At 40.5% G+C, this 27,121-nt stretch overlaps 3 protein-coding genes across 6 annotated transcripts; all 3 read left to right on the forward strand.

The window, feature by feature from the left end:
- Positions 1 to 3,300: 3,300 nt before the first annotated feature.
- LOC140839715 (FH protein interacting protein FIP2-like) lies at positions 3,301 to 20,338 on the forward strand. Of its 2 annotated transcripts, none has more exons than XM_073206629.1 (11): positions 3,301 to 3,500; positions 16,347 to 16,456; positions 16,773 to 16,907; positions 17,365 to 17,520; positions 18,162 to 18,245; positions 18,867 to 18,913; positions 19,119 to 19,192; positions 19,401 to 19,459; positions 19,546 to 19,605; positions 19,927 to 20,007; positions 20,119 to 20,338. In XM_073206629.1, the coding sequence occupies exons 1-11, from the start codon at positions 3,368 to 3,370 to the stop codon at positions 20,170 to 20,172; spliced, it is 993 nt and encodes a 330-aa protein (XP_073062730.1). In that variant the 5' UTR covers positions 3,301 to 3,367; the 3' UTR covers positions 20,173 to 20,338. The 2 variants fall into 2 exon arrangements, with proteins under 2 accessions (XP_073062730.1, XP_073062731.1); XM_073206630.1 differs by having other exon boundaries at positions 3,332 to 3,519.
- A 1,057-nt stretch (positions 20,339 to 21,395) lies between these two features.
- Positions 21,396 to 22,497, forward strand: LOC140837973 (uncharacterized). 2 transcript variants are annotated; one of them, XM_073204054.1, is made up of 2 exons: positions 21,396 to 21,771; positions 22,292 to 22,497. In XM_073204054.1, exon 1 carries the CDS (start codon positions 21,491 to 21,493, stop codon positions 21,761 to 21,763), a length of 273 nt encoding a protein of 90 aa, XP_073060155.1. In that variant the 5' UTR covers positions 21,396 to 21,490; the 3' UTR covers positions 21,764 to 21,771; positions 22,292 to 22,497. The 2 variants fall into 2 exon arrangements, with proteins under 2 accessions (XP_073060155.1, XP_073060154.1); XM_073204053.1 differs by having other exon boundaries at positions 21,397 to 21,786.
- Positions 22,498 to 23,653: 1,156 nt separating this feature from the next.
- Positions 23,654 to 25,543, forward strand: LOC140837974 (protein VAPYRIN-like). Of its 2 annotated transcripts, XM_073204057.1 has the most exons (2): positions 23,654 to 24,055; positions 24,191 to 25,543. In XM_073204057.1, the coding sequence occupies exons 1-2, from the start codon at positions 23,910 to 23,912 to the stop codon at positions 25,524 to 25,526; spliced, it is 1,482 nt and encodes a 493-aa protein (XP_073060158.1). In that variant the 5' UTR covers positions 23,654 to 23,909; the 3' UTR covers positions 25,527 to 25,543. The 2 variants fall into 2 exon arrangements, with proteins under 2 accessions (XP_073060158.1, XP_073060156.1); XM_073204055.1 differs by having other exon boundaries at positions 23,654 to 25,543.
- Positions 25,544 to 27,121: the final 1,578 nt, after the last annotated feature.

A 27,121-nucleotide genomic window follows, 5' to 3' on the forward strand; every position in this document is an offset into this window, starting at 1 on the left:
TATTATGTGATTTTTAATGTGTGCTTTTATTTATTTTATTAACAATCACTTAAAATCAAGACAAGCAACATGGGACCAAAAAACACTCGCTCAAAACTCCCCCTTTTCTTTTTTGGAAAAAATGCCCGAGGAAAAACATTCAGATTATTTTATATCTGAATAATCATAGCAATAAAAAAAATTGTATATAAAATCCATTCTTCAATTTTTGCCAAATCGGATTTATCAAATTTTATCTCTTAATGCTTCTAATTTATTGATAATAAATTATTAGTTAAAAATATTTTGTTCTATATCTATAAATTATTCATTGTGTTCTTATTTTTAAAAGATAAAACTAAATTAATTTTATAATTAAATTCGTTGATGGGATCCAAACATTAATTTTATTTTCATTGAAAAAATTATATATCTTTCTTTGCACATCTTCATATATTAATATAACTTTTGTTTTAAATAATTATAGGCCGAAATTAAATAATTGAATTTTCACTTGCAATTATTTAACATAAATTAATTTTGGAAGATTCCAGAGTTCATATAATTATTCTCTCTAACACATTCAAATCAAGTTAGTCAATTGTATTTGAAAAATAAATAATGTCAAATATCATAAATAATGTCAAATATCATTCTTTTAGAATGTAAAATAGTAAAATAAGTTTTTAAGAGAAACTAACTTTGGGTTTTGGATATAAAAAAAATATTTTTTCGATACAAGTATTCACTTATAGGTTGTTAATAAGATAAGTCTCTCTAATTTTTTAAATATTAAACAAAGTTTTAAAAAATGAAAAAGCCGAGTTCAGAAATAGTAAAAATTTTGAAGCAAATAAAACTTCTGAATTATGAATAACTGATATGATCGATTGTGAGATAATTAAATCAAATTTGGTTTTCAAACCAAACAAAAGACATTCAAAAAATAATCATTCATAGAAACGATTAAATATTTTGATATATCATTTAAAAGATATGCAAGTTGAATGTAAAAACAATATGGTTGAATCATTTTATCAGATACTTGGTATGTAATATTTTGATATTTGAAGAATACATAAAATGCTTCAACAATGCATCTTAAAAATAGTAGCAAGTAAATAAATACAATAAATAAATAGACACAAATTTGTTTATGGATGTTATGAGATTAGCAACTCTTACGTCACCAATTCTTCCTCTAAGGAACAACCCACTAGAAAACTTTGATCCGTAGAACTCCTTGTACAAGATCATTTTGACTTATGACTTATCTATTTTCTAACCGAAACTCCTAGCACACTCTCGATTGTAGACCGCAAACCTCATAATCTGTATAATATTTAATGTCTCTTGTTCCAAGATTACAAACAAAATCTTTAATGTCGTTGTGTGGAAGCTCACTCATATAAACTTTGAAGCTCAACTCTCATGTATATGTGCGAATGTTTGTGTGTGAGGATTTTTACAGCGTATTTATATATCAAATGTATCTTCACACTTGACTTACTCTTATTCAAGCTAATTTTTTCATGTAGGATGACCATATTTTTTAATCTCCTTCAAAAACTTGTATTCGATCTCCAAGATATTGTATTTATCGGCTCATTAGACACAAGAATATGATTATATAGAAAGTTTTTGTGCGATTTCTGATATTGAACAGTCATTTTCGCCTTGTTGATCAGTTTTCCCGAGTCTAACTGATTTTGAGATCCGCTGCCAGTTGGGCTCGTCAGCTAGAATTAACCAAACTGATAAGGTCTGTTGAAATCAGTCTTGCTGATTTCAGCCTGCACATAACTCGTGTATTTAGCATCATTTATCAGCGTTTTACACTTTGATTCAGACTTTGACTTGTGAATATGATTTGTAGATCTTTGTCTTAGATTCATAACACATATTGAATCGTTTCATTTGGGTAAATGAGCTGATCGGAATGATCAAAATACTTCAATTGCTCATACCCAACTGATCATTGCTGATCAGCCAAACTGATGAACCTTGCTACCATCGGTTTCCCTAGATAACATGTGATTTAGCTCAACTAATGTAAAATACGACTTGTCCTAAATCGAATTTTATGTTCATTTGTTTTGGCGGCTGACCATTTTCATCTCCGAACTATGAGATATCACCAAAATACTGCAGCTCGCCATATTTTCAGTTTGGTTAAATTCGAGTGTCAGCTTCTAACTTAGGTTAGCAACTTCACAATTAAATAAATACGTCCAAAACACAACAACAAATTTTGGTTTCATCAAATCAAGATTGTTATGATTTCTAAACAATAACGTTCAAAATAAAATTTAATGATATGAGTATCACAAAATCAATAATCATAATTAATCAGTCGTAATATAATGACAAAATTATCTCATTTCAAAATTTAAATTTATAAATAATAAATTATATCAAACGTGTGAAAGTGGACAAGTGAAAATGGATAAAATAAGGGTAAATTGCCCTTAAATCCCCCAAACTCAAATTTGAATTTTGGTTTATGTTCAGTCCCAGCAAAAAAAAATCCATTGATACTCTAAATATATAAATCAATCAATATTTATTTATTTTTTTACCTAAATTTATTAGTAGCGTGCACCAAAATTGTTAATTATGTTACATCCAAACAATAATTTATCACATTAATTCAGTTGCTACTTGTTAAGCCATAAATATGTATAACGCATTCACGCTTAAATATATCGCTGAAAACTATATTTTATGTATTTGATTTTGAGTCACTTGGTACACAATATGATCGAGTGCTTTAATCTAATTTTTTTGTACCCAAACATATATGGTAAGTGTTGATATTAATAAACTTTTTTCAATTTGATATTTAAAATCTTATTTTTTGTATAATATATGATACTCAAATATCATATATTAGGATCACATTTTGTATGTTTGATACATATTTTTGTCCATAACAAGACATATTGGCCAGAAAGTGCACAACTTTTTTCTTGGAATAGTGAGTGCATATATATATATATATATATATATATATATATATATATATCTTTATCTGTGAGACATGTCAACCCTACCGATATCCAAAATAAAAAATGATATTATTAGCATATAAAGTAATATTTTTTCATAGATGACCCATATAAGATTTCTATCTCATAAAATACGACTAATGTGACACACAAATTTTTGTCTTTTTTCTAACATTGACACCAGGAACCCGAAATTAAGTCTGGGGAATTAAATACAATTTAAATAAAGAAGAAGTACAAATTTTCCGAGTTTAATTAAAGAACAAATGAGGGAGCGATGTCAATTAAATTCATAACTACGGACTATTCTGCAAATATTTATTTCGTCCTTTGTTCCCATTCGTTTGCCAACATCATTTCATCTGTGCGTCGGCGTTTTAATGCCAACCCACCACCGCAAGATTCCAGCTTTATCAGAAGTCGGAATTATCCATAATTATCAGCTCAAAAACCCCAATATTTGGAAAATGACCTTCTCCCAAGCTTCTTCTAACATGGTCCGCCTTAACATCGGTAATTCTCAAAATAATGTGTACGTATCGTGTTTTTGTTTGTGATTATGAACTTGATTTGATGAGATTCCAACACCTATTGATCACCTTTGAAGCTATATTTATGTGAAAGGTGGATTGATTTTGTAGCCATTTTGTATTATTTACTTTCTGTTGCCTCTTTTGACTGCTCGAGTACATTGATAGTTTCGTGTATAGAGAGTTATCTGAACTAGTTTTGTGATAGTGTGATGATATATTTTAGTGGGATTTTAGTTCGAGGGAGATTGATGGTGATGTCAACCGGGCAAATCGGGTAATAGCCGGGTGGGCGATTTGCCAAGTCAAGTGTTTGGATATACGCGCGGATGTTCTTGCAAGTTACTGATGGTCCGGGGTGGTTGAGTTCCCTGTCACCTGGAGGACAGTGCCCGGGATGATTTGAGTAATAACCCTGAAAACACAGAATGTTAGGGAAGCGCCGGAAGTTGTTCCGGCGTATCCACTCCGACGCTCAAGTCAGTAATGTACGCAAAGGAAAACTTAGAGGGAGTAAGAATATTTGTGAGTGCTTGTGAGTATTCCAAAAAGAGTTGATACCTCTGTGAAACACCAACGGAGGGTACTTATAGATGAAGCTGGTGGATAACTTGCCCGTAAAGTTCGGATGGTGGTCCATGACTTGAGATCATGGGCCACGTTGCAAAGTGGTGAGCCATGTACTGGGAGTGGACTTGGTCATGGAGTGTGGGAGGATGGGCTCCGTGATGTCCGGAAGACGTGGTAGTCAGAACGTGTCTCTTCCCCGGATATCTTCCACCCGGGTGCTTCGGAGGTACTTTTCGGACCGGGAAGTTTTTACCCCGGGTATTGGCTAATTATTCACTGGGCGGTGGCTCGCCAAGTAGTTCATTGGGAATTCTTTAGATAACTGAGTGCACAACTTGCCGGGCGTCTGAAGATCCGGAATCCCGTTTTTCACCCCGGTTTAATGAAAGTAATTGCATTTTGATATTTTCTCCCTGCTCTAATCTTGCCCAAGTTTGAGGACCTCTCGGGTCAGGGTCTGTATCCGGGGCCCGGGTTCCCTTGGGGCATCACCACTCCCTCCTAAAAAAGTCGGGCTAGAGTCTGTCTCGCTGTCCCGATTGGTACAAAGCAGTTCTCTTGGTGATAGCGGAGTCTTCTAGAATCCTACAAATGTGGATATCATCGCTAATGCTGTCGTAAGCCCTAAGATTCAAACTTATCCGCAATGTTTCGCGTTTCGAAGACTGTTATGATATCTCGATATTTACGCCTGTCTTTTCGCCTGCTCGGTGCAACTTCCAATACTCATCTCAACCGTTGATATATTCGGGAATTGATGATCGTGATACACTCCTCCTTCCTATATATATACATATGGTGTCCTCCCACCCTTCCACTATCCCTTGCCGATTACTTCCATAGATATGGCCGGTGCCAGCAACTCCAGAACTCCAGGGATGCTTGAAGCCCTTAGGGAGCCCAACCTGGAAGTCCAAAAATCCCTCATAGAGGACGAAGTGCTTAACGAAGTTCTCAGATATTGGGAAAAGCTTCAAGAACTGAAACTTTTCTACGATTCTGGGGGAGCCGTCACCCCGGCCCTGGTATCCAAACTAAGGAAAGTGCGCCAACAACTACACATAGCTGAGTGGGTGGACATCTTCACTGATGGCCGTGTATATCAACTAATGCTTCGGAAGGAATTGAAGCTCCTGAAGAACATTCTTGGTTCTCCTATCTTCATGCAAGGCTCCCCTCCCCCGCTGTCTGCTTGGTTGAAGATACGAATAATTGTAATAGAAGAGAAATATGACGATGTAATGCGTGCCAATGTATATGGTTAAATACAGCTTTATCTCGGTTTCTTTCTCTGTCACTGTTCGAATATGACCATTTATGAATCTCTCAACTGATATATCACAAACTGTATACCATTATCTAATGAGATGACTCACTGGAATTACCACACCTAATACCTCCCGAGACATTAACACAAACGCCGGGGCCACGTGTCTCCCGGGCTTCACAAAATGCCGGTAACCTAAGACTCCCGACCCCTGGTATGGTGTCACCACCACACCCTTCTGATTTTTAACCTTAAAATCTCATGGAGAGACGTTTCATTTTCCGAGGCAATGATGACACCGCGACATTGATATTTGTTCACATCCCTCCCCCTGATCGTAACAACTTACGAGGCGTTTACTGACCATATACGTATTCTTAGACCAACGGCGGCGCTTAACTTTTTCGCTACCTAAATGCGCAGTCGTTTGGTAAAGACGGGAACTCTTCGGCTTCCCCGTATTCAGTACCCTTTGCCTATAAATAAGCAGATGCAGGTGAGGTGAACAACATTTCAAGATGCCGAGTTCAAGCGAATCCACTGTCTGCAGCCGCCCTTACGGCCCTTTGCCCCCCTCAACGCGCGCTCGCCTGAACTCGTTGAAGAGGACTATCGAGGAGTTCATCCATTTGAAAGTCATGTCCACTCGGCGTAAGATTCATGATCTTGTACGCTCCCACCAGGAGGGCCTGGCCTTCACCCGGCCGCAGAGAGCACTGGCGAGGAGATACAAGCGGGAATTTCACGTGGCGCGCGTGGCAGAGCTAGCCACTGATCAGGTCCTGCTGCAGGCAATGCTGCGGAAGGAAAGGAATCAACTGAACAAGCTTGCTGCGACCGAGTCCCTTGCCAATCTCCCACTCCCTGAATTGCACCACTGGATGTCTGCGTGGCAATCTCGTGTAGACTCTAGGATGTCAGCTGTAATACGGCGCCGGTTCCATTAATAATATTCTATTTCGCGTATGTTTGTATTTTCTTCAAACTTCACTGGCTTTTAAGATAAAATACTGAGGTCTAAACCTCCTGAACTTAAAGTTATATGCCAGGGCCTTAAACCTCCTGGGCTTAAGATAATAACACGCCGGGGCCTTAAACCTCCCGGGCTTAAGATAATAACATGCCGGGGCATTAAACCTCCCGGGCTTAACATAATAACATGCCGGGGCCTTAAACCTCCCGGGCTTAACATAATACCATGCCGGGGCCTTAAACCTCCCGGGCTTAATATAATAAGATGCCGGGGCCTTAAACCTCCCGGGCTTGAGATAATAACATGCCGGGGCCTTAAACCTCCCGGGCTTAACATAATAACATGCCGGGGCCTTAAACCTCCCGGGCTTAATATAATAACATGCCAGGGCCTTAAACCTCCCGGGCTTTAATATGGTAAGATGCCGAGGCCTTAAACCTCCCGGGCTTGAGATAATAACACGTTGGCTCTCTTCTCGGAATGTTACTCAGACCGCCCTGATGACACGTGCCCCTCTCTCTCATCCCAACGGTCGGAGATGTTCCATATTCCGAGGAGCCGATCAGTCTGACACCCTCATGATTACACGTCCTTTCACCTGCCCTGCACAGCTGACAAGGTGCATCCCGTTCGTTCGTATCCATTCAGATCAATGGCGGAGATCCACGATCCAGGTGTATTCTTCTGAACCCATGCGGGCCTTTGGATTACGGCTAGATCTACGGCCCAGATCGTTTCCCCGTTCCTATATATATGTCTCCTTCTCCATCACTCCTTACTCTTTAGCAAACTCAAGCTCTCGCGTCTCGAAACTCTGCACAACCTCCGCTGCATCCTCGACGTCCCGACCACTATTTTTCTTCAACAACAATCCTTGTAAGTCCCTTTCTTTGTCATGTCTTCTTCTCATACTTCTTCTACATCGGGTAGGATCTACCACGGCTCCTCGGAATTTGAGGAAGAGGCCCTGCTTGATAGCCCATCAGTTTCTACTTCTCCCATTTCTACTTTCCGCCCCCAAAATCCAATTTCCTCTCCTCCTCCCAAAAAACTAAAATTTTCCCATGGGGCTGGGTCTTCAAGCTTCCAGAAGAAAGAGAAGAAGGCAACTTCTTCAAAACCCTCAGCCCGGGTTGCTTCTTCTCCAGCCCAGGCTGCTGCTACTGGCCCCTTGCCGTGGTTTTCCACCATGGCCAGCTCCCTTCGAGCCAAATCAGCCGAGGAGATCCGTCTTCTTGGCTCCATCCCTCCTAATTTTGACATCATCATCCCGGGCCCTAGCAACCGGGCTGACCAACCACCAGAAGGGTGTCTAACCTTCTTCCGAGACCAGGTGGCTAATGGTCTCCGGTTTCCCCTCCACCCCTTCTTTGTCGGGATATCCTCCCTGCTGGGTATTCCCCTTAACCAATTCCATCCTAATGCTATCAGGATGATGACTTGCTTTTTTACTCTTATTTCTATGTACCCTGACATATCCCTTGAGCCTTCCCTTTTCAATTTTTTCTTTATCTGTTATATTGGCGATTACGCCTTTTCCTTCAAGACCCGGTCTCACCACAAACTTTTCGGAGATATCCCTTCCTCCGTCAAGGATTGGAAACGCCGGTTCTTTTATATCCGTCTTCCCCGTCTTCCCGAGTGCCCGGCTGGGTTTATTTCTGCCCTCCCCGCTCAGCCCGGTCTCCCAGAAAATTACCGCACCCTAGACTCTTACACCCTGAGCGAGGAGGTGGTGGGAGGAAAAGTGTATAGCTCCTCCGCCCTCCTTAGTGAAAAGCTCCTGATGGCCTTCGGGCTGAGTCCCAGGATAGAGGACCCTACCGATCGCATCATCGAGGAGTTTGACCCCTCCCGCTCCGGTAGGTTTCCTCTGCTTGCCATTTATATTTCCTTACTTACCTTACGCTTTACCTGTTTTTAATGGGTTGTTCCCTGGTATAATTTCTTTTGCAGAAACCGAGATGAAAGAGGCCTTCATCCAAAAAATAGCTGAGGAAAAGGCCGCTAAAAAGGCTGCCCGGAAAGCTGCTGCTGCTGAGAAAAGGGCCCGAGAGCATCAGGGGTCTTCATCCCGGGTGGCCACTGAATGCCCGGTCGAGGAGAGGCCGGTACTCCAAGTGCCTGCTACAAAGGAGACCCCAGCTCCTGCCGAGGTTACCGGGCCCTCGGAACACGGGGTTATTATAATTGAGGAGGGGGACAAGTCTCCGGACCAGCCCCTTCTGACTGTCAGGAAAAGGAAAGCTGCCCGGGAGCTGGTTCGTGTTGAGTCCCGGGTGATTACCCAGATGGTTCAGGGGTCTGGGCCCGTCCCCCCGGTGTCCCCCGATGGGTCCTCTCAGGTCCTTCCTGCCACCACTACTCCTCCTGTAATGTCCGGGACTATATTTTCGGCCGGGAGCTCGAAGATGGGCTTCCAAATACTGAAGCGGGTGGTGACTCCTGCCGAGGAGACTATCCTACAGGCTTCGAAGGCCGGGGATCTCATGCTGGAGAGCTTTAACCTCGCGCTGGCTGTATGCTCTCTCCCCTTACTTCTGCTTCTTTGCTTTACTGGTAATACTTTTCCTTATGTGATTTTTGCTTATTCACAGAGCGGGCAGCTGGCCAGGGTGGCTTTTGAGAAGATGAGTGCCCTGCAAGAGAGCACAGAGGCCCGGGTCACCTCTGCCACCGCTCTTCATGAAGGTTCCCTGGCCCGCATTGCTGAACTTAAAAACCTCCATGCGGGGGAACTACGGGGCCAGGAAGATACAATCAATGTCTTGCAGGGCCAGATCGGAGAAGCCCGGGCAGAGATCTTTTCGCTGAAGGCTTTACTGGAGAAGACGGAGGCCCGAGCTGAAAAGCTAGATTTGGATGCCCGGGACGCTCTGGATAATTTCGTGCTGGCCACCGAGAGGGTGAGTGAACTGGAGGCGAATCTTGCAGCTCGGGCCACCTTAGAAGAGGAGTGGCGGGTTGCTTTTCTTGCTACTGCGGAATTCCAGCAGCTGGTGACTAATAAAGCCTTTCCGTATTTCAAGGCGGGCTTTAATAAATGTAAGGGGCAAGTGAAAGAAGCAGGTCTACTGCCTCCGGAGAAGAAGAGCCTCCTAGACTTAGTCCGGGCTGCTAGCTCCCTGCCGGAGGACGGTGCAGAGATCCCGGATGAGGAAGAGTCCGAGGTGGAGGAGGACTCAGAGCCTGAGACTGCCCCTTAGATTTTTGTTTATTTTTCTTCTTACGGTAGTTGTAATAATTTCTCTTTTAATGGATTTTCTCATTCATCCGTGTGTCTTTGTTTTATCTCTGTTAATAATAAGAATTGCAGGGAAACTAGGGCATGGTATCACCCGGGCCTTTAATAATAAACTGAAGGGAAAGCCGGGGCGTGGTGCCACCCGGGCCCTCAATAATAAATTGGAGGGATGCCGGGGCATGGTACCACCCGGGCCCTTAATAATAAATTGGAGGGAAGCCGGGGCATGGTGCCACCCGGGCCCTTAATAATAAATTGAAGGGAAGCCGGGGCTTGGTGCCACCCGGGCCCTTAATAATAAATTGAAGGGAAGCCGGGGCTTGGTACCACCCGGGCCCTTAATAATAAATTGGAGGGAAGCCGGGGCATGGTACCACCCGGGCCCTTAATAATAAATTGGAGGGAAGCCGGGGCATGGTGCCACCCGGGCCCTTAATAATAAATTGAAGGGAAGCCGGGGCTTGGTACCACCCGGGCCCTTAATAATAAATTGGAGGGAAGCCGGGGCATGGTACCACCCGGGCCCTTTAATAATAAATTGGAGGGAAGCCGGGGCATGGTACCACCCGGGCCCTTTAAAATAAATTTTCCTGAAGCTTGCTTTTTATTGCCAAGTATTTACAAGGGATTTACAAAAACTTCTAAGGAAAATATTTCTTAAGATGGAAAGCATTCCAGGGCCTTTTGAGAGGACGGCCTTGCCCATCTTCAAGATAATAAGTGCTTGAGCTAACTTTGCGCACCACCTTGTAAGGACCTTCCCATCGGGCCTCAAGCTTGCCAACATCTCCAGCCGGATTTGCTTTTTTCAGGACCATATCTCCTATCTGGAATTCCCGATGTCGGACCCTTTGGTTATAAGTTTTCATCACCCGACGCCGATAAGCCTCCATTTTGATTGCCGCTCTTTCTCTCCTTTCTTCAATGAGATCGAGTTCATTGGCCCGGGCCTTATCATTATCCTCCGGATATGCGTGCACCCGGGTTGAGGTTTGCCCGATCTCGGCCGGGAGCACTGCTTCAGAACCATACACCAGGCTGAATGGTGTTTCCCCAGTAGCCGTTCGAGGTGTGGTACGGTATGCCCAAAGAACACTGGGCAACTCTTCTACCCAGTCTTTTCCAACTCCGTATAATCGAGCTCTGAGTGCCTGGACAATAGTGCGGTTGGTTACCTCAGTCTGCCCATTGGCTTGTGGGTAAGCAACTGAGGTAAAAGCCTGAGTAATCTTCATCTCCTCGCACCAAGCCCTGACTTTATTCCCCTGGAATTGCCTGCCGTTGTCAGATATAAGCTTTCGGGGAATCCCGAACCTGCAGACAATATTTTTCCATAGGAATTTAAGAACCTCTCCCTCCGTGATTTTAGCCAGGGGCTCTGCTTCCACCCATTTAGAGAAGTAATCAATCCCTACGAGCAAAAATTTTTTTTGAGCTCGGGCCACAGGGAAGGATCCCACGATATCCAGGCCCCACTGATCAAAAGGGCAAGAGGCCCGGATAGGCTTCATCAGGGCAGTTGGGTGGTGATTAATGTTGCTATTCCTTTGGCATCCCTCACACGAGCGGACCACCCGGGCAGAATCTTGATGCATAGTAGGCCACCAGAATCCAGCGAGCAAAGCCTTCCTAGCCAGGGAGGTTGCTCCAAGATGATCTCCGCAGCAGCCCTCATGAATCTCCCTTAGAACATAAATGGACTCGTCCCCGGAGATACACTTGAGAAGGGGACCTTGGAAAGACCGCCGGTATAGGATGTCATTGATCACAACAAAACGAGCTGCTCTCTTTTTGATTTGACTGGCCTCCTTGGCATCCTCGGGTAGATGGGACCGGGAGATGTAGTCAAGGATGGGGGTGGCCCAATCATCTTCCCGGGTTTTAGGAGGCTCGGTATCCACTGAGGATACCAGGCTAGTGTGGTAAGATATACCCGGCTCCCGATAATCAGCGAGTGAAGCCGCCATTTTTGCCAGGGCATCGGCTTCAGTATTTTTCTCTCGGGGAATCTGTTCTATGCTCCAATCTGTGAAATGTGCCGATGATTCTCTGATGATAGTCAGATATTTTATAAACTTATCCTCCCGGGCCTCATATGCTCCTTTTACTTGTTGGGCTACCAACTGGGAATCCGTATAAATAATGACTCGGGTAGCTCCAACATCCCGGGCCGCTTTTATCCCGATGATAACGGCCTCGTATTCTGCTTCATTATTGGAGGCCCGGAAGTCCAACCTCACTGCCAACTGTATTTTTTCCTCGGTGGGTGATATCAATAGTACTCCCACTCCACTGCCATCTTTACAGGAGGCCCCGTCTGCAAATATTCTCCAAATTCCGCCAGCCTCGGGAACAATCATTTCGGTGATAAAATCTGACAAGGCCTGGGCCTTAATTGCCTTCCTGGGCTGGTACTCGATGTCATATTCTCCCAATTCTACAGTCCACTTTACTAGCCTTCCCGAGATCTCGGGCTGAGTCATGATTCTCCCGAGAGGGGTGTTAGTCAGCACAGTGATAGGATGGGACAAGAAGTATGGGCGGAGTTTCCGTGCTGTGATCACCAGAGCTAGGGCCACCTTCTCTACCTCCGTATATCTGGTCTCGGGCCCCTTGAGCGCGTGACTCACATAGTAGACCGGCCTTTGATCAGTACCTTCTTCTCGGATCAGTACAGAGCTGACAGCATATTCGGTAGCCGAAAGGTACACCCAAAGTTTCTCTCCGGGTCCAGGCTTCTCAAGGACAGGGAGCCCGGCTAGGTGATCCTTCAATTCTTTGAAAGCCTTCTCACATTTTTCATCCCAGCCAAACTCTTTGGCTCTCCTTAGGGCTTGGAAGAAAGGGTAACTCCGGTGTGCAGATCGAGAAATAAAGCGTGATAAGGCGGCGATTCTCCCTGTGAGCCTCTGTACATCCTTGACTGATTTTGGGGATGCCATTTCAGTAATAGACCTGACTTTCTCCGGATTGACCTCAATTCCTCTCTCGGTGACCATGAACCCAAGGAACTTGCCACTCTTAACTCCAAATGTGCATTTGGCTGGGTTTAACCTCACCCCATACTCTCGGAGAGTAGAAAAAGTCTCTTCGAGGTCTGGGATGAGCTCATTGTGTGCCCGAGATTTCACCAAGATATCGTCTACGTAAACCTCGATATTCCGCCCGGCTTGCTTGGTGAATATCTTGTCCATCAATCTTTGATATGTAGCCCCGGCATTTTTTAACCCAAAGGGCATGACCACATAGCAAAAGGTTCCTCCCGAGGTAATGAAGCTAACCTTCTCCTGATCTTCCCGGGCCAAGGGGATCTGATGGTACCCCTGGTAGGCATCCATGAAGCACAGCAATTCATACCCCGATGTCGAATCCACCAGTTGATCAATCCGGGGTAGGGGATAGCAGTCTTTTGGGCAGGCTTTGTTTAGATCCCTGAAGTCAACACACATCCTCCATTTGCCAGCTGATTTGGGTACCAAGACTACATTGGATAGCCAGGTGGGAAACTGGATTTCTCTAATCTGCCCGGCCCTCAATAGTTCCCCCACTTGATCGGCAATTACTTTATCCTTCTCGGGACCGAAGTGTCTCTTCCTCTGCTTTACTGCCCGAGAACCCGGGATGATATTTAACTTGTGCTCTGCTACGTGGGGGGAGATTCCTATCAATTCTGATGAGGACCATGCGAAGATATCCGCATTCTTTGCTAGGCACTGTAGTAATTGAGCCCGGGTCACTGGCTCAAGATCCCGGGCTATCTTTGTTGTTTTCAAGGGCTTCCCGGGTAAAATGCTTACTTCCTCCTGCTCCTCCCCTTCCACCATGTATACCTGTTGGATAGAGTGCACCTCCTCCTTCCCTGGTCTCCTACTCTCTCCACTTCGTCGGGCTCTTTTATTTTCAACTTTGACGGTTTCCGCATAGCACTTGCGGGAAGAGGGCTGATCTCCCCTTACTTCTCCAACTCTGTTCCCCACCGGGAACTTTAACTTCTGATGGTAAGCCGAGGCTACAGCTCGGAGAGCGTTCATAGCCGGCCTGCCTAAAATGATATTGTAAGAGGTAGGAGCACTTACCACCGTGAAAACCGTCATCACCGTCTTCCTGAGCTCCTCAGCTCCTATTGTGAGGGGCAAGGTGATTTCCCCCCGGGGGTAAACTGTGTGGCCAGCAAATCCGAATAATGCCGTTTCCACTGGCTGCAACTGGTAGCCCTCCAAGTCCATCTGATCCAAGACCTCCTGGAAAATAATGTTCACCGAGCTTCCTGAATCGATGAAAATCCGGCGGATGTCATAATTTGCCACCTTCGCTTGGATGACCAGGGCATCATTGTGTGGGAGGCTGACTCCCTGCAGATCCCGGGGACCAAAACTGATCACCGGCCCCTCATCCCTCCCTACATCCTCCACTCCAAAACTCTCTTGTCGGGAATGTGCTTTCCTGGCCCGGTTGGAATCTCCATCCGTTGATCCCCCCGAGATCATTTTAATCACCCCAAGGGTGGGCGACCCTCCTCCGTCCCTGTTTTCCCGACCACGAGACGTTTGACCGATATTATCTTTTTTTTCTTGTCTGACCTGGCCTTTATCCCCCGGTTTGTACCCTGCATCTTTATTTACCCACGGGAGCCCCCGGGGCTTCTTTGTTAACTGTGTCTGCTCCCCGGGGCCCGACTGGGAAGGGGCCCGTTTCAGTCGTCTGCACTCACTTGTGCTGTGAGCACATTCTCCATGATAGGAGCACATCTTGGGAGCGTGTGGCAGGGTTGGAGGTGACCGATATAATTTGGGTCCCTGATCACCGCTGCAAAGATGGACTCCTTCATCCCTGCGCGGCTTCATGGGGGCGTATCTAGAGAAACGCCCGAGATTATTTCCCCGGGCGTTGTCCTCAGCTTTCCCGACTCGATCATTTCTTTCTCGACGGGTGGACTCCCTCTTCTGCCGTTGCGCTTCCTCCATGTTTATGTACTTTTCTGCTCGGGACAGCAGATCCTCAAAATTCCCGGGCTGCTTTTTCACCAAAGACCTGAAAAAATCTCCCTCCTTGAGTCCCTGAGTGAACGCTGTAGTTTTGGTTTCAGGAGCACAAGCCGGCACCTCCAGGGATGCTTTATTGAACCGGCGAATGTACGCCCGAAGAGATTCATCACCTGATTGCTTTACCTCGAATAAGCTAAAGGCAGTCTTCTTATACCTCTTGCTGCTGCTAAAATGGTGCAAGAAAGTGTCTCTGAAACCTGCAAAAGATTGTATGCTCCGGGGTTTCAACTTTTCAAACCACCTCTGGGCGGAGTCCACTAAGGTGGTGAGGAACACCTTGCACTTGATTTTGTCAGAGTAGCAATGTAACATGGCCATATTCTCAAACCGGGTGAGATGCTCGTCAGGGTCTGAGTTTCCATCATACTCCCGTATTTTGGTAGCTTTGAAATGAGCTGGGAGGGGCTCACTCACAATCTCCAGGGAGAAAGGGCATCCCTGGGAAGCATCCGGGGCTGAAACCTGAGATGACCCTGCTTTAGCTTCCAACTCTTTCACTTTCTTCTTTAAATCTTCTAGCTCCTGGACCAAAGAAAAGGTAGGAGCTTTGGAAAATGCCTGGGAATTCTCTTCTCGGTCTCTTTCTTTTTCAAGAGGAGACTCTCCCATTGCCTCATTTTCCTTTGAATGACTGGGTTCAGGTAGGCCCCTTTCGGCGAGGGCTTTTTGGACCGCAGCAGCTATCAACTGAGCCAACTCCTCTGGGAGGTGACTGGGCAACGAATTTTCTTGACCTCCTTCCGGATTTTGAGGACCAGAGTGGTTCCCCGTAGTTTTACGAGTGGTAACCATATCTACGTCTTCAGCTACAGTTTCCCACAGACGGCGCCAATGATGTCAACCGGGCAAATCGGGTAATAGCCGGGTGGGCGATTTGCCAAGTCAAGTGTTTGGATATACGCGCGGATGTTCTTGCAAGTTACTGATGGTCCGGGGTGGTTGAGTTCCCTGTCACCTGGAGGACAGTGCCCGGGATGATTTGAGTAATAACCCTGAAAACACAGAATGTTAGGGAAGCGCCGGAAGTTGTTCCGGCGTATCCACTCCGACGCTCAAGTCAGTAATGTACGCAAAGGAAAACTTAGAGGGAGTAAGAATATTTGTGAGTGCTTGTGAGTATTCCAAAAAGAGTTGATACCTCTGTGAAACACCAACGGAGGGTACTTATAGATGAAGCTGGTGGATAACTTGCCCGTAAAGTTCGGATGGTGGTCCATGACTTGAGATCATGGGCCACGTTGCAAAGTGGTGAGCCATGTACTGGGAGTGGACTTGGTCATGGAGTGTGGGAGGATGGGCTCCGTGATGTCCGGAAGACGTGGTAGTCAGAACGTGTCTCTTCCCCGGATATCTTCCACCCGGGTGCTTCGGAGTTACTTTTCGGACCGGGAAGTTTTTACCCCGGGTATTGGCTAATTATTCACTGGGCGGTGGCTCGCCAAGTAGTTCATTGGGAATTCTTTAGATAACTGAGTGCACAACTTGCCGGGCGTCTGAAGATCCGGAATCCCGTTTTTCACCCCGGTTTAATGAAAGTAATTGCATTTTGATATTTTCTCCCTGCTCTAATCTTGCCCAAGTTTGAGGACCTCTCGGGTCAGGGTCTGTATCCGGGGCCCGGGTTCCCTTGGGGCATCACCAGATGGAGTTTTTTTAAATCATGTGTGAACATAATTTTTGGAAATTATTCATCCTGTATTATACGATGAGTTTGTGTTTCTGTTATTTAGGGGGCAAAAAGTTTTGCACAACAATCGATACCTTGACTCAGCGTGAGCCTGATTCAATGCTTGCGGCAATGTTCAGTGGCCGCCACACTATCTGTCAGGATACTGATAAGGTATAACAACAGCAAGAGATGCATTCCCAAGCTATGTTTTGTTTCATTATATTATCCTCAAACCTGTCAATTGAGAAGATTTGCTTAGACAGAAAGATAAATAAAAGATGCTAGACATGAAATGAATGATGTTAGAGGCCATGTATTTCAAGGAGCCATGATTTTGATTCAAGATGTATTTTGTTATTTTACTGAATTCTCTCCATCTGTCATTTTAAGCTTGTCAAAGCCCCAGCATTGTATGAACTTTGATGTAATATTTAATGTTTTTTCTGCTAATATATATAATTGATGGTTTGTACTGATGTTGCCACAGGGCTATGTTTTTGTTGATAGAGATGGGAAACATTTTCGACATATTTTGAATTGGTTGAGGGACGGTGAAGTTCCTATTTTGGAAGATTGTGAATATCCTGGGCTTTTGAAAGAGGCTGAATATTTCCAGCTTCTTGTGAGCCATTCCTTACTCTTTGTTGATCACGTTGTTTTAAATAGTTCCTAATTCTTTATTAATGATGGGATATTTAAATTATGTGGCAAGTGTTGCATGTGAGCTGGAATAATGTGCTTGTTTCTTTCAAGTTCTGTTTTGTGACCTTTCTTTTATTAAATGATAATATTTCTTCTACTTTAAAACTCGACGACAGGTAAATTTTTTTTAATAAATTTCAGTCCATGCATGGATAGATTTTTTTGCTTTTTCTTTTGTTAAATAGGATCATAAATTCATATGCCACAGTTGAAAACAATTTTTATAGTACACTTAATAGCCAAAAAAAACAGAGGGGAAAGACATTTGGATTTGAGAAAATATAGAATAAATTTTCAGGCCAGGGGGTGATTATCTTTCCTTTTCCTTTCTACTCTCTTTGTGAATGAGCATATCTGAAAATGCCATGTACTTTCAGGGCTTAATTGATGGGATTAAAACATCGTTGATCAAGAGGAAGGTGGATGAGGAGATGGGTACGGAACTGACTCGCATTGATATTATTAAATGCATTCAGTCTGAGAAAGTCAGATTTCGAGGAGTCAATCTCTCTGGACTTGATCTTTCAAAACTGGTACTACTTTACCTATCTTACTAATCGAGTCTGACACGTGTTTCCACTGGACTGAAATCTTGAACTGAGTTCTGATGTTCTGATGAACACTTATGCCTTGTTATAATATCCCAAAGCTAGTGAAAAGTAGATAACTGAAGAAAAGGAAAATATAAAACTAGTAAACGATTTACAAGAGTAGCTTTGGTTACCACCGGATGCTAGAAACTTAAGCTTGTTTGTACTTAGACACATTTTCTGGTGTAGACACATTTTCTGGTAATTGAGTTAATATTCCTTCAAGGGTTATGAAACAGGCGTTTGTTAGCTATTCAATGTAAGTCATTTGTTCGTTTTAGCTTATCATGTGAATTCGCTCACATTATCATGTCTGATAAGACCCATTATTTCCATTGTAGTTTTAAATTTATTAAGAAAATCGATTAACTTTTTGCTTCAAAGCATGTGGTTTGTGGTTTATCTGTGAACCATGTGGCGTGCTATAAGATGGTTAAGTTTTGGCTATCAGTGTGGTTGATCATGCTTTCTTTAACCAACTGTAGAGAATTTATGTACATGAATTTCCTAGTTTTTTTTTCCTGCTTCCATTCAACTTGTCCTCTACTCTGATCAGCTTCTTGCAACTGTTGTTTAACCTGTAGGACCTATCTTTTGTGGACTTCAGTTATGCATGTCTAAAAAATGTCTTCTTCTCACGCGCCAATCTCCAATGTGCGAAGTTTAAGGTGGGTATTATAATCTCTTTCGAGTGGAAAATGTAAATTATTCTCCTTCATAGATGGTTGGTGCTGCCACATCTCCTGTAACATGTATGTATTTGTTATTTTTTTTAAGAATGTATGTATATGTTTTAACCTATTGGAAAGTTGTGCTTTAAACTTCAGACAGTAGATCATGAAAAGAAATGCTAGGACTTTTATGGAGACAATTATAGATTATATATGTTACGCTGTTAAATTGTACATTCTTGTCCCCTCCCTCGTATAGAAGATAAAGTGTAAATGGACTTTGGATTTATGGAAAATATGAAATTATGTCATCTCTTACAGTTCGTGACTGATTTTTTTTCCTTTTTTTTTATCTTGATTGTGATAAAACTACTTGTGCACATATGCTTGTGGAATTTTATGGATATTTGTTGGTTCTTAACCGATATATGAATGTAAGATAAAGGATACGGTTTGGTTCTTTTGAACATTAAGAAGTTAGATCCACTAGTTTCCTTTTCTTATTGCTAGCAGCCTAAAACCGCATTTCTGGGATTTTTTTCTTTTTCTTTTTGGAACTTTATAATATGAAGACACTTGTGATATTCATCATATTAGAATGTTTTAATTTTGTGACAGGATGTGGATGCCGAGGCTTCCATATTTCACAACGCAACATTGAGAGAGTAAGATTATCAATACAAGGAGTTTTATCGTTTAAGGGAGTTCTTTGATTATTATAATCATTTGTTTGGAGTAGATTCCTACATAATGCTTTCCAGCACATGAATTTCTGGGATAAGAATATGTGACTGCTGCTGGAATTGTTATTTGGGTTAAGTTCATATATATTCCTTGTCGTCTCTAATGAATTTAATTTGCCTATGAAAGATGTGAATTTACGGGGGCTAATCTTCGTGGGGCGCTCTTAGCTGGGGCCAACCTCCAGAGTGCAAATCTACAAGGTGATTCTCTCTGCACTTCAAATATGTATGTCGAAAAATACGTATTCATAGTTCTTCACGACCAGGCTCCTCGGTACATGAGTTTCAAGAAAAAGTATACTTTGTACATATATGCCTCTGTTTGTTTGAAGGTTTTTAACGTTTTTAAGCATGTTGCAAGTTTCGGAGGTTATAATTACGTGTTAAATTTTAATTTTTCATATTACAGATGCTTGTTTGATAAACTGTAGCTTTTGCGGAGCAGAGTTACGTTCGGCACATCTGCAGGTGCTGTCCCAATTCTTTTGAAATACTGTCAAGATTTTTTTTTTGACATTATTTATTGAAGAAAGCCATTTTTTTAACTATTTCAGACTGCTGATCTAACCAATGCCAACTTAGAAGGAGCTAATCTTGAAGGAGCAAATCTGAAGGTAAAAATACTTTATTTGTTTCGTGTAATTTATTTCCTAGTACCATCACAAAATTGTATGTAAGAGAATTTTACTCCTAATCTCAGTGTTGTATTGTGCCTAATAGTTCTTCTTGTTATCTCAAGCATACCAAGTAATTCTTTTTCTTAAAAATAACTTTCTTTTGCGATGTTCAAATTTCTCATCTTAAATCGATTGCATCGACCCCGGAAACAATCAAAACTGGTTTTTTGCACTGAAAAGTTACCTTGTTTCAGTAATAGGATGTCATTGTCTTCAGCTAAACCCGTGATGGCATTTGGTGGTATGTGTGTATCGCAGGGCGCGAAGTTAACTAATGCAAATTTGAGAGGTGCAAATCTACAGAGAGCTTATTTGCGGGATGTAAATCTTCGCGACGCGGTAAGTCATTCAGCAAAGGGAAAGAATTTTAAACTCGAGCCACAACCAGTACTGGAGAACACTCACACTACGTGTCTGCAAATCAATATTTGTCTTGATATGTTTTGACAGGATTTGGAAGGTGCAAAACTTGATGGTGCCAATTTACTTGGAGCAATCAGGTGATCGGTCCAGCTTCTGCACATCACATGATATGTCTGTTTGGCGATAAAATTTAATGTACAGTGATGTAGTAATTTAAGTTCTTGTTTCCAACCTGGTGACGAATATTAATTTAAGAATAAACTTGTGTGTGTTGTTTTTGAGAGTGAATTTTATACAACGCAAGCAATTCTTCTGGTCATAACCTGAAGTTTTACATAATTAACCAAAATGTTTGGGCCATTTTCGATTCTGGCTGAAATTTGAAAAGAAACAAAAAACAAAAAAAATCTGACGTTGTTACTCACAGAAAATGTCTGAAAATATACGTTCCTTATCATATTTATCTATTTTTTCGGTTTATTCATAATTTATTTTTATGATTTATAAACATTTTCAGTCGATTATTCATATTTAATTAGTAAAAAGCAAATTAGTTTTTTAGTTGATTAAATAAAATGCACACATGCTCCGTTGAATAAAAATGGAACCTCAACCTAGCCAGGATGGCAAATTCTGAGTATGTCGGCAAGTTTTGGTTCATACGATGTCCTTTCAACATGAAAGTGATTCAAGCATTCGTTCAGAGCCGACAACCCGACACATCGATCGGGACTCATGAATTAAATTGTTCATGTCGAATAATTTTGAAATAATATTCCAAAATTTTGGTAAAAATAATTTTGAAATATATAAATCGACGTGGCATGATTGAAGTAGTCGCATAAATGCATTTCGCGGAATCCTCAATAATTCAACGAAATGAACACGCTATTGTTTCTCGATAGGATGAAACGTGTCCTTTTTTTTCTTTTAATAATATGAAAGCATCTCCATCTTTTATTTCAGATTCACAAGTCTCAATCGTGGCATTATTTGGAAAATATAGAATATAAATAATTAATATAGTATGCACTGAATATTAATAATCATCAATTTCCACTATCTTTATTCCCTCGAAATATTACGTAATTCTATATTTTCCATCAATGTGTAGATATTTATCTCTTATTTAATTATATGTATAATAGTTTTATATTTTATAATATTCTCACAAAAATTGCTATGAGACCGCCTCACGAATCAATTTTATAAGACAAAATAAGTATTACTTTTTATTTTAGATATGAATCGAGTAAATCGTACATAGAACACGTACTCGTAAAATAATTTATGATAGATATATAATTTTAAATAAATAAAGAATATATTCGTCTCCCTTTCTAGTGCCTATAAATATAGTAAACTCACTCCCAACTTCTCATCAAACAAACACGATCTATATATCTACTCAATATTATTGCACATTTAGGGTTTGACAAATATAAAGTAAGAAAAAAAAATGGCTGGAATCATGCACAAGATAGAAGAGAAGTTCAAGGGTGGGAAGAAGGAAGGCGAGAAACACGGCGAGCACAAGGGTGAAGGCCACGCCCAGTTCATAAAGCCCGAACACGGGTACGGCGAGCACAAGCCCGAACGCAAGGAGGGTGTGGCAGATAAGATCAAGGGCAAGATCCATGGCGAGGGCGGAAAAGATAAGAAGAAGAAAGAAAGAAAAAGCAAAAAACATGGACAAGGCCATGGGGATAGTAGCAGCAGCGACAGCGATTAAAACTGATGGTATCTAAACAAAAGGTATAATTTTTTAGCTTTCGATTATGTTAATTCTCCTACATCGATTGGATAAATAATCTTAGAGTTGTATATATGAGCTTGGACAATTCTTCGTTTTGAGCTAGCTTTTGGGATTGAGTTATGTCTAAATTTCAATCTTAACATGGTATCAAAACTCGAGTTCCATCGTTATGTGTTGGATGCTTATAATTAGGTGACTATAATTGGGTCATTTATAAACTCCATGTTCCAAATATTCATTTTTGGACGTGAGAGTGGTGTGTTAATTGTCTCATATAGTTGGTAAATAACTTTGGAGTTCTATATATGGGTTTGGACAATCTTCTTGAGTTAAGTTCAAGTTCTAATCTTAACCGATTATATGTGCAGATGATAAAAACTTTATTTTTCAAAGGTTTTTGAAATATTTGATTTTATTGTCCTCTTAGGATATTTCAGTTTGACTTTATATATCAATGGCTTAAGCTAATGTTACCTCTGACCTTTTGATTTCTTAATTTTGCAGGTTATGCGGTTTGCTTTCATGTATTCAACTTTGTCTTTAGATTGCAAATAAGGGGAAAGCAAAGAAAAATAAAATAAAATAAAATGAAGTATTGTGTTTATAAATTGTCTACTATATATATTACATGTGGTGATATATATGATTATCGTAATTGTTATGCTTTTATATGCAATTTATAAATAATAAAATTAATATACTTTGTCCAATCTTTCTGTTTAATTTATTTTCTTGCAAAGTTTCTCTTTCATAAAATGTTTCGCGATGACTTGTAATATCAAGATAAGATTAGATTTTAAATCCAATTATAACAAATTCTCCTTCGACTCATAAAAATAAATGTTGTGGGTAGCTTTGATAATTATAAGTTTGTAAGGTATGAGATGCAAATAATAACGACTATTTTCCCAAGTCAATAAAAAAAAACTTTTTAATTTGCGTCAGAGCAAGAAAAAAAGAATCTTTATTATATATTATACATGTTGTGCGTATGTATAATTTACTAATTAAATAATTCTAATTTTTTAGATTAATAATTGTGGCTTAATAATTATAGAAGTATTATTTTAACTAATTATTATTTTTTTATCGTATTTGTGTGTTATGAATTGTATAATCATTTAAAAATTTGAAATTTTTGATAAAGATTAAATAAAATATTTTAGTAGTTATAAAATTTTTAGAAAGTGGATATGATAGTGATAAGATGATACATAAATTTACTAAAATTGATTTTTATAATATTTTTTTAATTAAATGAAATAAAATATTTTTATAATTTTAAAAGTATATTGTTAGTAGTTTAAAAAATTCGCAATGGCACTAAATTTAGTTATTCTAGATTCTTAAATCTTAATATTTTAGTATAGATAGTGTAAAATAGAATAGTATAGACATTTACAAAATATATAAAAATAATAATAATACATTACAATAAATGTACACCTCGCGTAAATATTAAGCCTCAAAGAAATAAGAAGCGTGACCAAACATATCGAATACCAGACGAGAGTCGAAGAGTAAAGATATCCAGATCCTAATATGTAATGGATATTTTAGAAAATTTAAAATCATTAAAAAAAGAGAACCATAGTACTTCTATTAAAGGTTCTTTTTTCTTGCTTAAAATATGCAAAATATAGATGTTTGCGCATTTTTTATAGAACACAGACGTGTTAGATGTTAAAAACATCGATACGTGTGAAAAACTAAAAACATTTTGACTCATAATAATCAATCGCCAATGAATTTTTAACCTGATTGTTCGTTTGAATTTCCTTAATCAATAAAATTGAAGCTTTACAAGAATAATCATGGGTTTTTTTAATGCCTCATATTAAGATGAAACATAATTATATTTTTTAATGAAAATTTATTATGCATAAACTTATATTCTAAATTAATACATGCATTGATTTCACAAGTCGGACAGACAATAGAACAAGTTTTCATTGATTTCAACTCCAACAAGTGGCGCTGCCTTGTTAAAGCCGGCTGCTGAATTATTCCTCTTCATATATTTTGCCACTCCGTTCAGTTGGTTGGAGTTTTACACTTTCAACAAATGATCTTCATACACCATTGCAAAACGTTTAACTTGAAAGAGTGAAGAATTCCAAGAATGGACAGGCTAATAAGCTTGGAGCCATCCAACACTGTGGCGATCAAAATCGAACAGGGGCAGAAATGCTCCGGTTCGATCAGTTTACGCAACGTTATGCACACCATGCCTGTTGCATTTCGCATCCAACCGTTGAACAAGACACGGTACACAGTTGTCCCGCACTCCGGGATCATACTACCTCTGACCACACTCACGCTTGAAATCACTTACCATCTTTCCCCGAATTCTTCGCTACCATACCGGTACCCGCATTGTGATGATTCGTTCATTTTGCAAAGTGTGGTGGCTCCGGGAGCAGGTGTCAAGAATCCAACATCGACTTATGATTCGGTTCCGAACGATTGGTTCACTAACAAGAAGAAGCAGGTGTATTCTGATAGTGGGATCATGATCATGTTTGTTGGATCGATGGTTTTGAGCAGTTTGGTAGCTAAAGGTTGTATGGATGAAATCAGGGAGGTTCTTGAAAAGAGTGACCCGAATTCGAGAGCTGCTGATTCTGTTGATTCTGAGGGAAATTCTTTGTTACACTTGGCAATTGCTCAGAGTAGGCCTGATTTGGTCCAGTTGTTGCTTGAATTCGAGCCAGATATCGAGGCTACTAACAGAACCGGATCGAGCCCACTCGAGGTGGCTTCTGCCTCGGGGGAAGAACTGATAGTTGAGCTACTCTTGGCTCACAAAGCCAGCCCGGAAAGATCAGAATTTTCCACTTGGGGTCCAATCCATCTTGCTGCAGGGAATGGCCATGTTCAAGTTCTCAGGCATCTTTTACTCAAAGGTGCTAATCCGGATTCGCTTACGAAACACGGAAACACAGCACTGCACTTAGCCGTCGAAGAGAAAAGAAAAGACTGTGTCCGGCTGCTGCTCGCCAATGCCGCTAGATGCGATGTTCGAAACACAAGTGATGGTGACACACCTCTGCACATAGCCTCCACCTTAGGGGATGAGCAACTGGTGAAACTTTTGCTCCATAAAGGGGCGAATAAAGATATAAGGAACAAACAACGGAAGACGGCCTACGATCTTGCTGTTGAAAACGGGCACGCCAAGCTATTTAACGACTTAAAACTTGCCGACAAACTATGTACGGCAGCGAGGAAGGGAGAGCTGAGGATGATCCATAAGCTTCTTGAGAACGGGGCATCGATTCACGGGAGGGACCAGAACGGCTGGACCGCACTTCACCGGGCCTCATTTAAGGGACGTATCGATGTGACACGAGTATTAATCGAAAGGGGCATCGATGTTAATGCAAAAGATGAATATGGATACACGGCGTTGCACTGTGCTGCAGAGTCGGGGCAGGCGGAAGCGATCGAATTGCTCGTAAAGAGAGGAGCTGACGTTGAAGCAAAAACCAATAAGGGTGTTACAGCCGTTCAAATTGCTGAATCTTTAAACTATACAGGGATTATTAGGATTCTTGTACAGGGAGGAGCTGCAAAAGATTGCGTTTTACAGCTTAAAAATAAGCAAAATTCAGTGGCATTTGGTAAGGAGATTTCTAGCAGAGAAATGGACGGTGGCGGTGCTAAGAAAAATCCGAATCATAGCACAAGAGCTCGACGGAGTAGATTCGATCACTACGCTCCATTAGCCGTGGTCTGAGCTTGAAAACACACTTGATTTGAGTTTCTTGTGTAATATTTTCATTAAAAAAAGTATTTTCAGATTAGAGGAAAATCAGCATAATTATTATGGTGGTTCCACTGTTTGCTTGAGATGATGGTTGGAACTAAGTGCAGTCCCAGTATTGCAGATTAGAACCAAAGAGTTCAGTCAATCTTGGCATCACCCACCCCCAACAAATAAATAGCACATATAAATTCTTGTAAATTAAATGATGTCTGTGTATAAAATCAATACCTGTTATATACCAAAATCGTACCAAATGCAGTGTTTGGGTAAGTCAAATCTAGTCGGATTTACTTTAATTAGGGATCTGACAATATTTATTTACAATCTAATTCATATTTGACTGTGTATTATTGAACTCAAAACATAGTCAACTTGTTGGTAATTAACAATGCATTTAGCATGCTGCACCACGATTATAATTAATTACGTTTTTGAATACTAGAAAAAGAGAAGGAATAAATCAAATAATATCAATGACGCAAGCATGACCAAATATCGGTTAAATCCTGGGTATATATGAACGATATAAGAATTGTCAGGGTAGGAGACAGAAAAACAAAATTAGGAAACGAGAAAAATATATATTAAAAATGGTAAGAGGGGTAAGAACAAATTTTAGAGAGAAATAAAATAATTTATAGTACCTTAGCCTTTAAAAAAAATAATAAGTTTCTTGTGAGACGGTCTCACGATTTTTATCTGTGAGACGGGTCAATGATACCGATATTCACAATAAAAAATAATACTTTTTTAGCATAAAAAATAATAATTTTTCATGAATTTCGACATATAAAATTAATCTGTGAGACCGTCTCACAGTAAGTTTTTGTGTTAAAAAAATTGAGTGATGACTGCGCCTAACAACCCCCACTAGCTCCGTGTCTGAAAATGGTTACATTATATATATATATATATATATATATATATATATATATATATATATATATATATATATATATATATAATTGAACAAAATAAACAGAGAAATTAAATTAGAATTTAAATTAAATAATAACACCGAAGCATGTTGTGCACATACTCTCACGTTTATTTTTATTATTTTTTTATCACTAACTAACACATTCTGTTATTTAATTTCATTATAAATATCAATTTAAAAATATCGTTTAATTTTTTTAAGTATATGTTAAAAAAAATAGAAGTGATGCGTAAAATATAATTTAGCCGTCATCTATAGTATTTAAGGTTCAGTAATTTCACATATCTACCTTATAGCGTTTTAAAGAGCTATTTCCAACTATTTTAGTTTTCTATTCACGAGGCTCGATTTATCTATTTTTTAAAAATTTTTATTATTGCTATTAATAATAAATTATTTTCTATTTTTTCAAAAAAAGTTTATTTTTAGATGGAAAAAAACAAATTGCGTGGGAGAGAAATTAGAGATCTGAATAAATCTTAAAAGAAAGAACGATGCAAATGATAGGAGAATATGTCACTTTTGAGACGATCTCACGAATCTTTATATGTGAGACGAGTCATTCTTATCGATATTCATAATAAAAAATAATATTCTCAGCATAAAAATCTATATTTTTTATAAA

Source organism: Primulina eburnea, chromosome 8, assembly GCF_022965805.1.
Source record: "Primulina eburnea isolate SZY01 chromosome 8, ASM2296580v1, whole genome shotgun sequence".
Classification (NCBI taxonomy): domain Eukaryota; kingdom Viridiplantae; phylum Streptophyta; class Magnoliopsida; order Lamiales; family Gesneriaceae; genus Primulina; species Primulina eburnea.

Coding starts and splice junctions, on each gene's coding strand:
- LOC140837974 (XM_073204055.1), top strand. CDS start 23,910: ATGGACAGGCTAATAAGCTTGGAGCCATCCAACACTGTGGCGATCAAA.
- LOC140839715 (XM_073206629.1), top strand. CDS start 3,368: ATGCCAACCCACCACCGCAAGATTCCAGCTTTATCAGAAGTCGGAATT. Junction 17,521..18,161: donor GACTTGATCTTTCAAAACTG/GTACTACTTTAC, acceptor TTTAACCTGTAG/GACCTATCTTTTGTGGACTT. Junction 19,460..19,545: donor TACGTTCGGCACATCTGCAG/GTGCTGTCCCAA, acceptor TAACTATTTCAG/ACTGCTGATCTAACCAATGC.
- LOC140837973 (XM_073204054.1), top strand. CDS start 21,491: ATGGCTGGAATCATGCACAAGATAGAAGAGAAGTTCAAGGGTGGGAAG.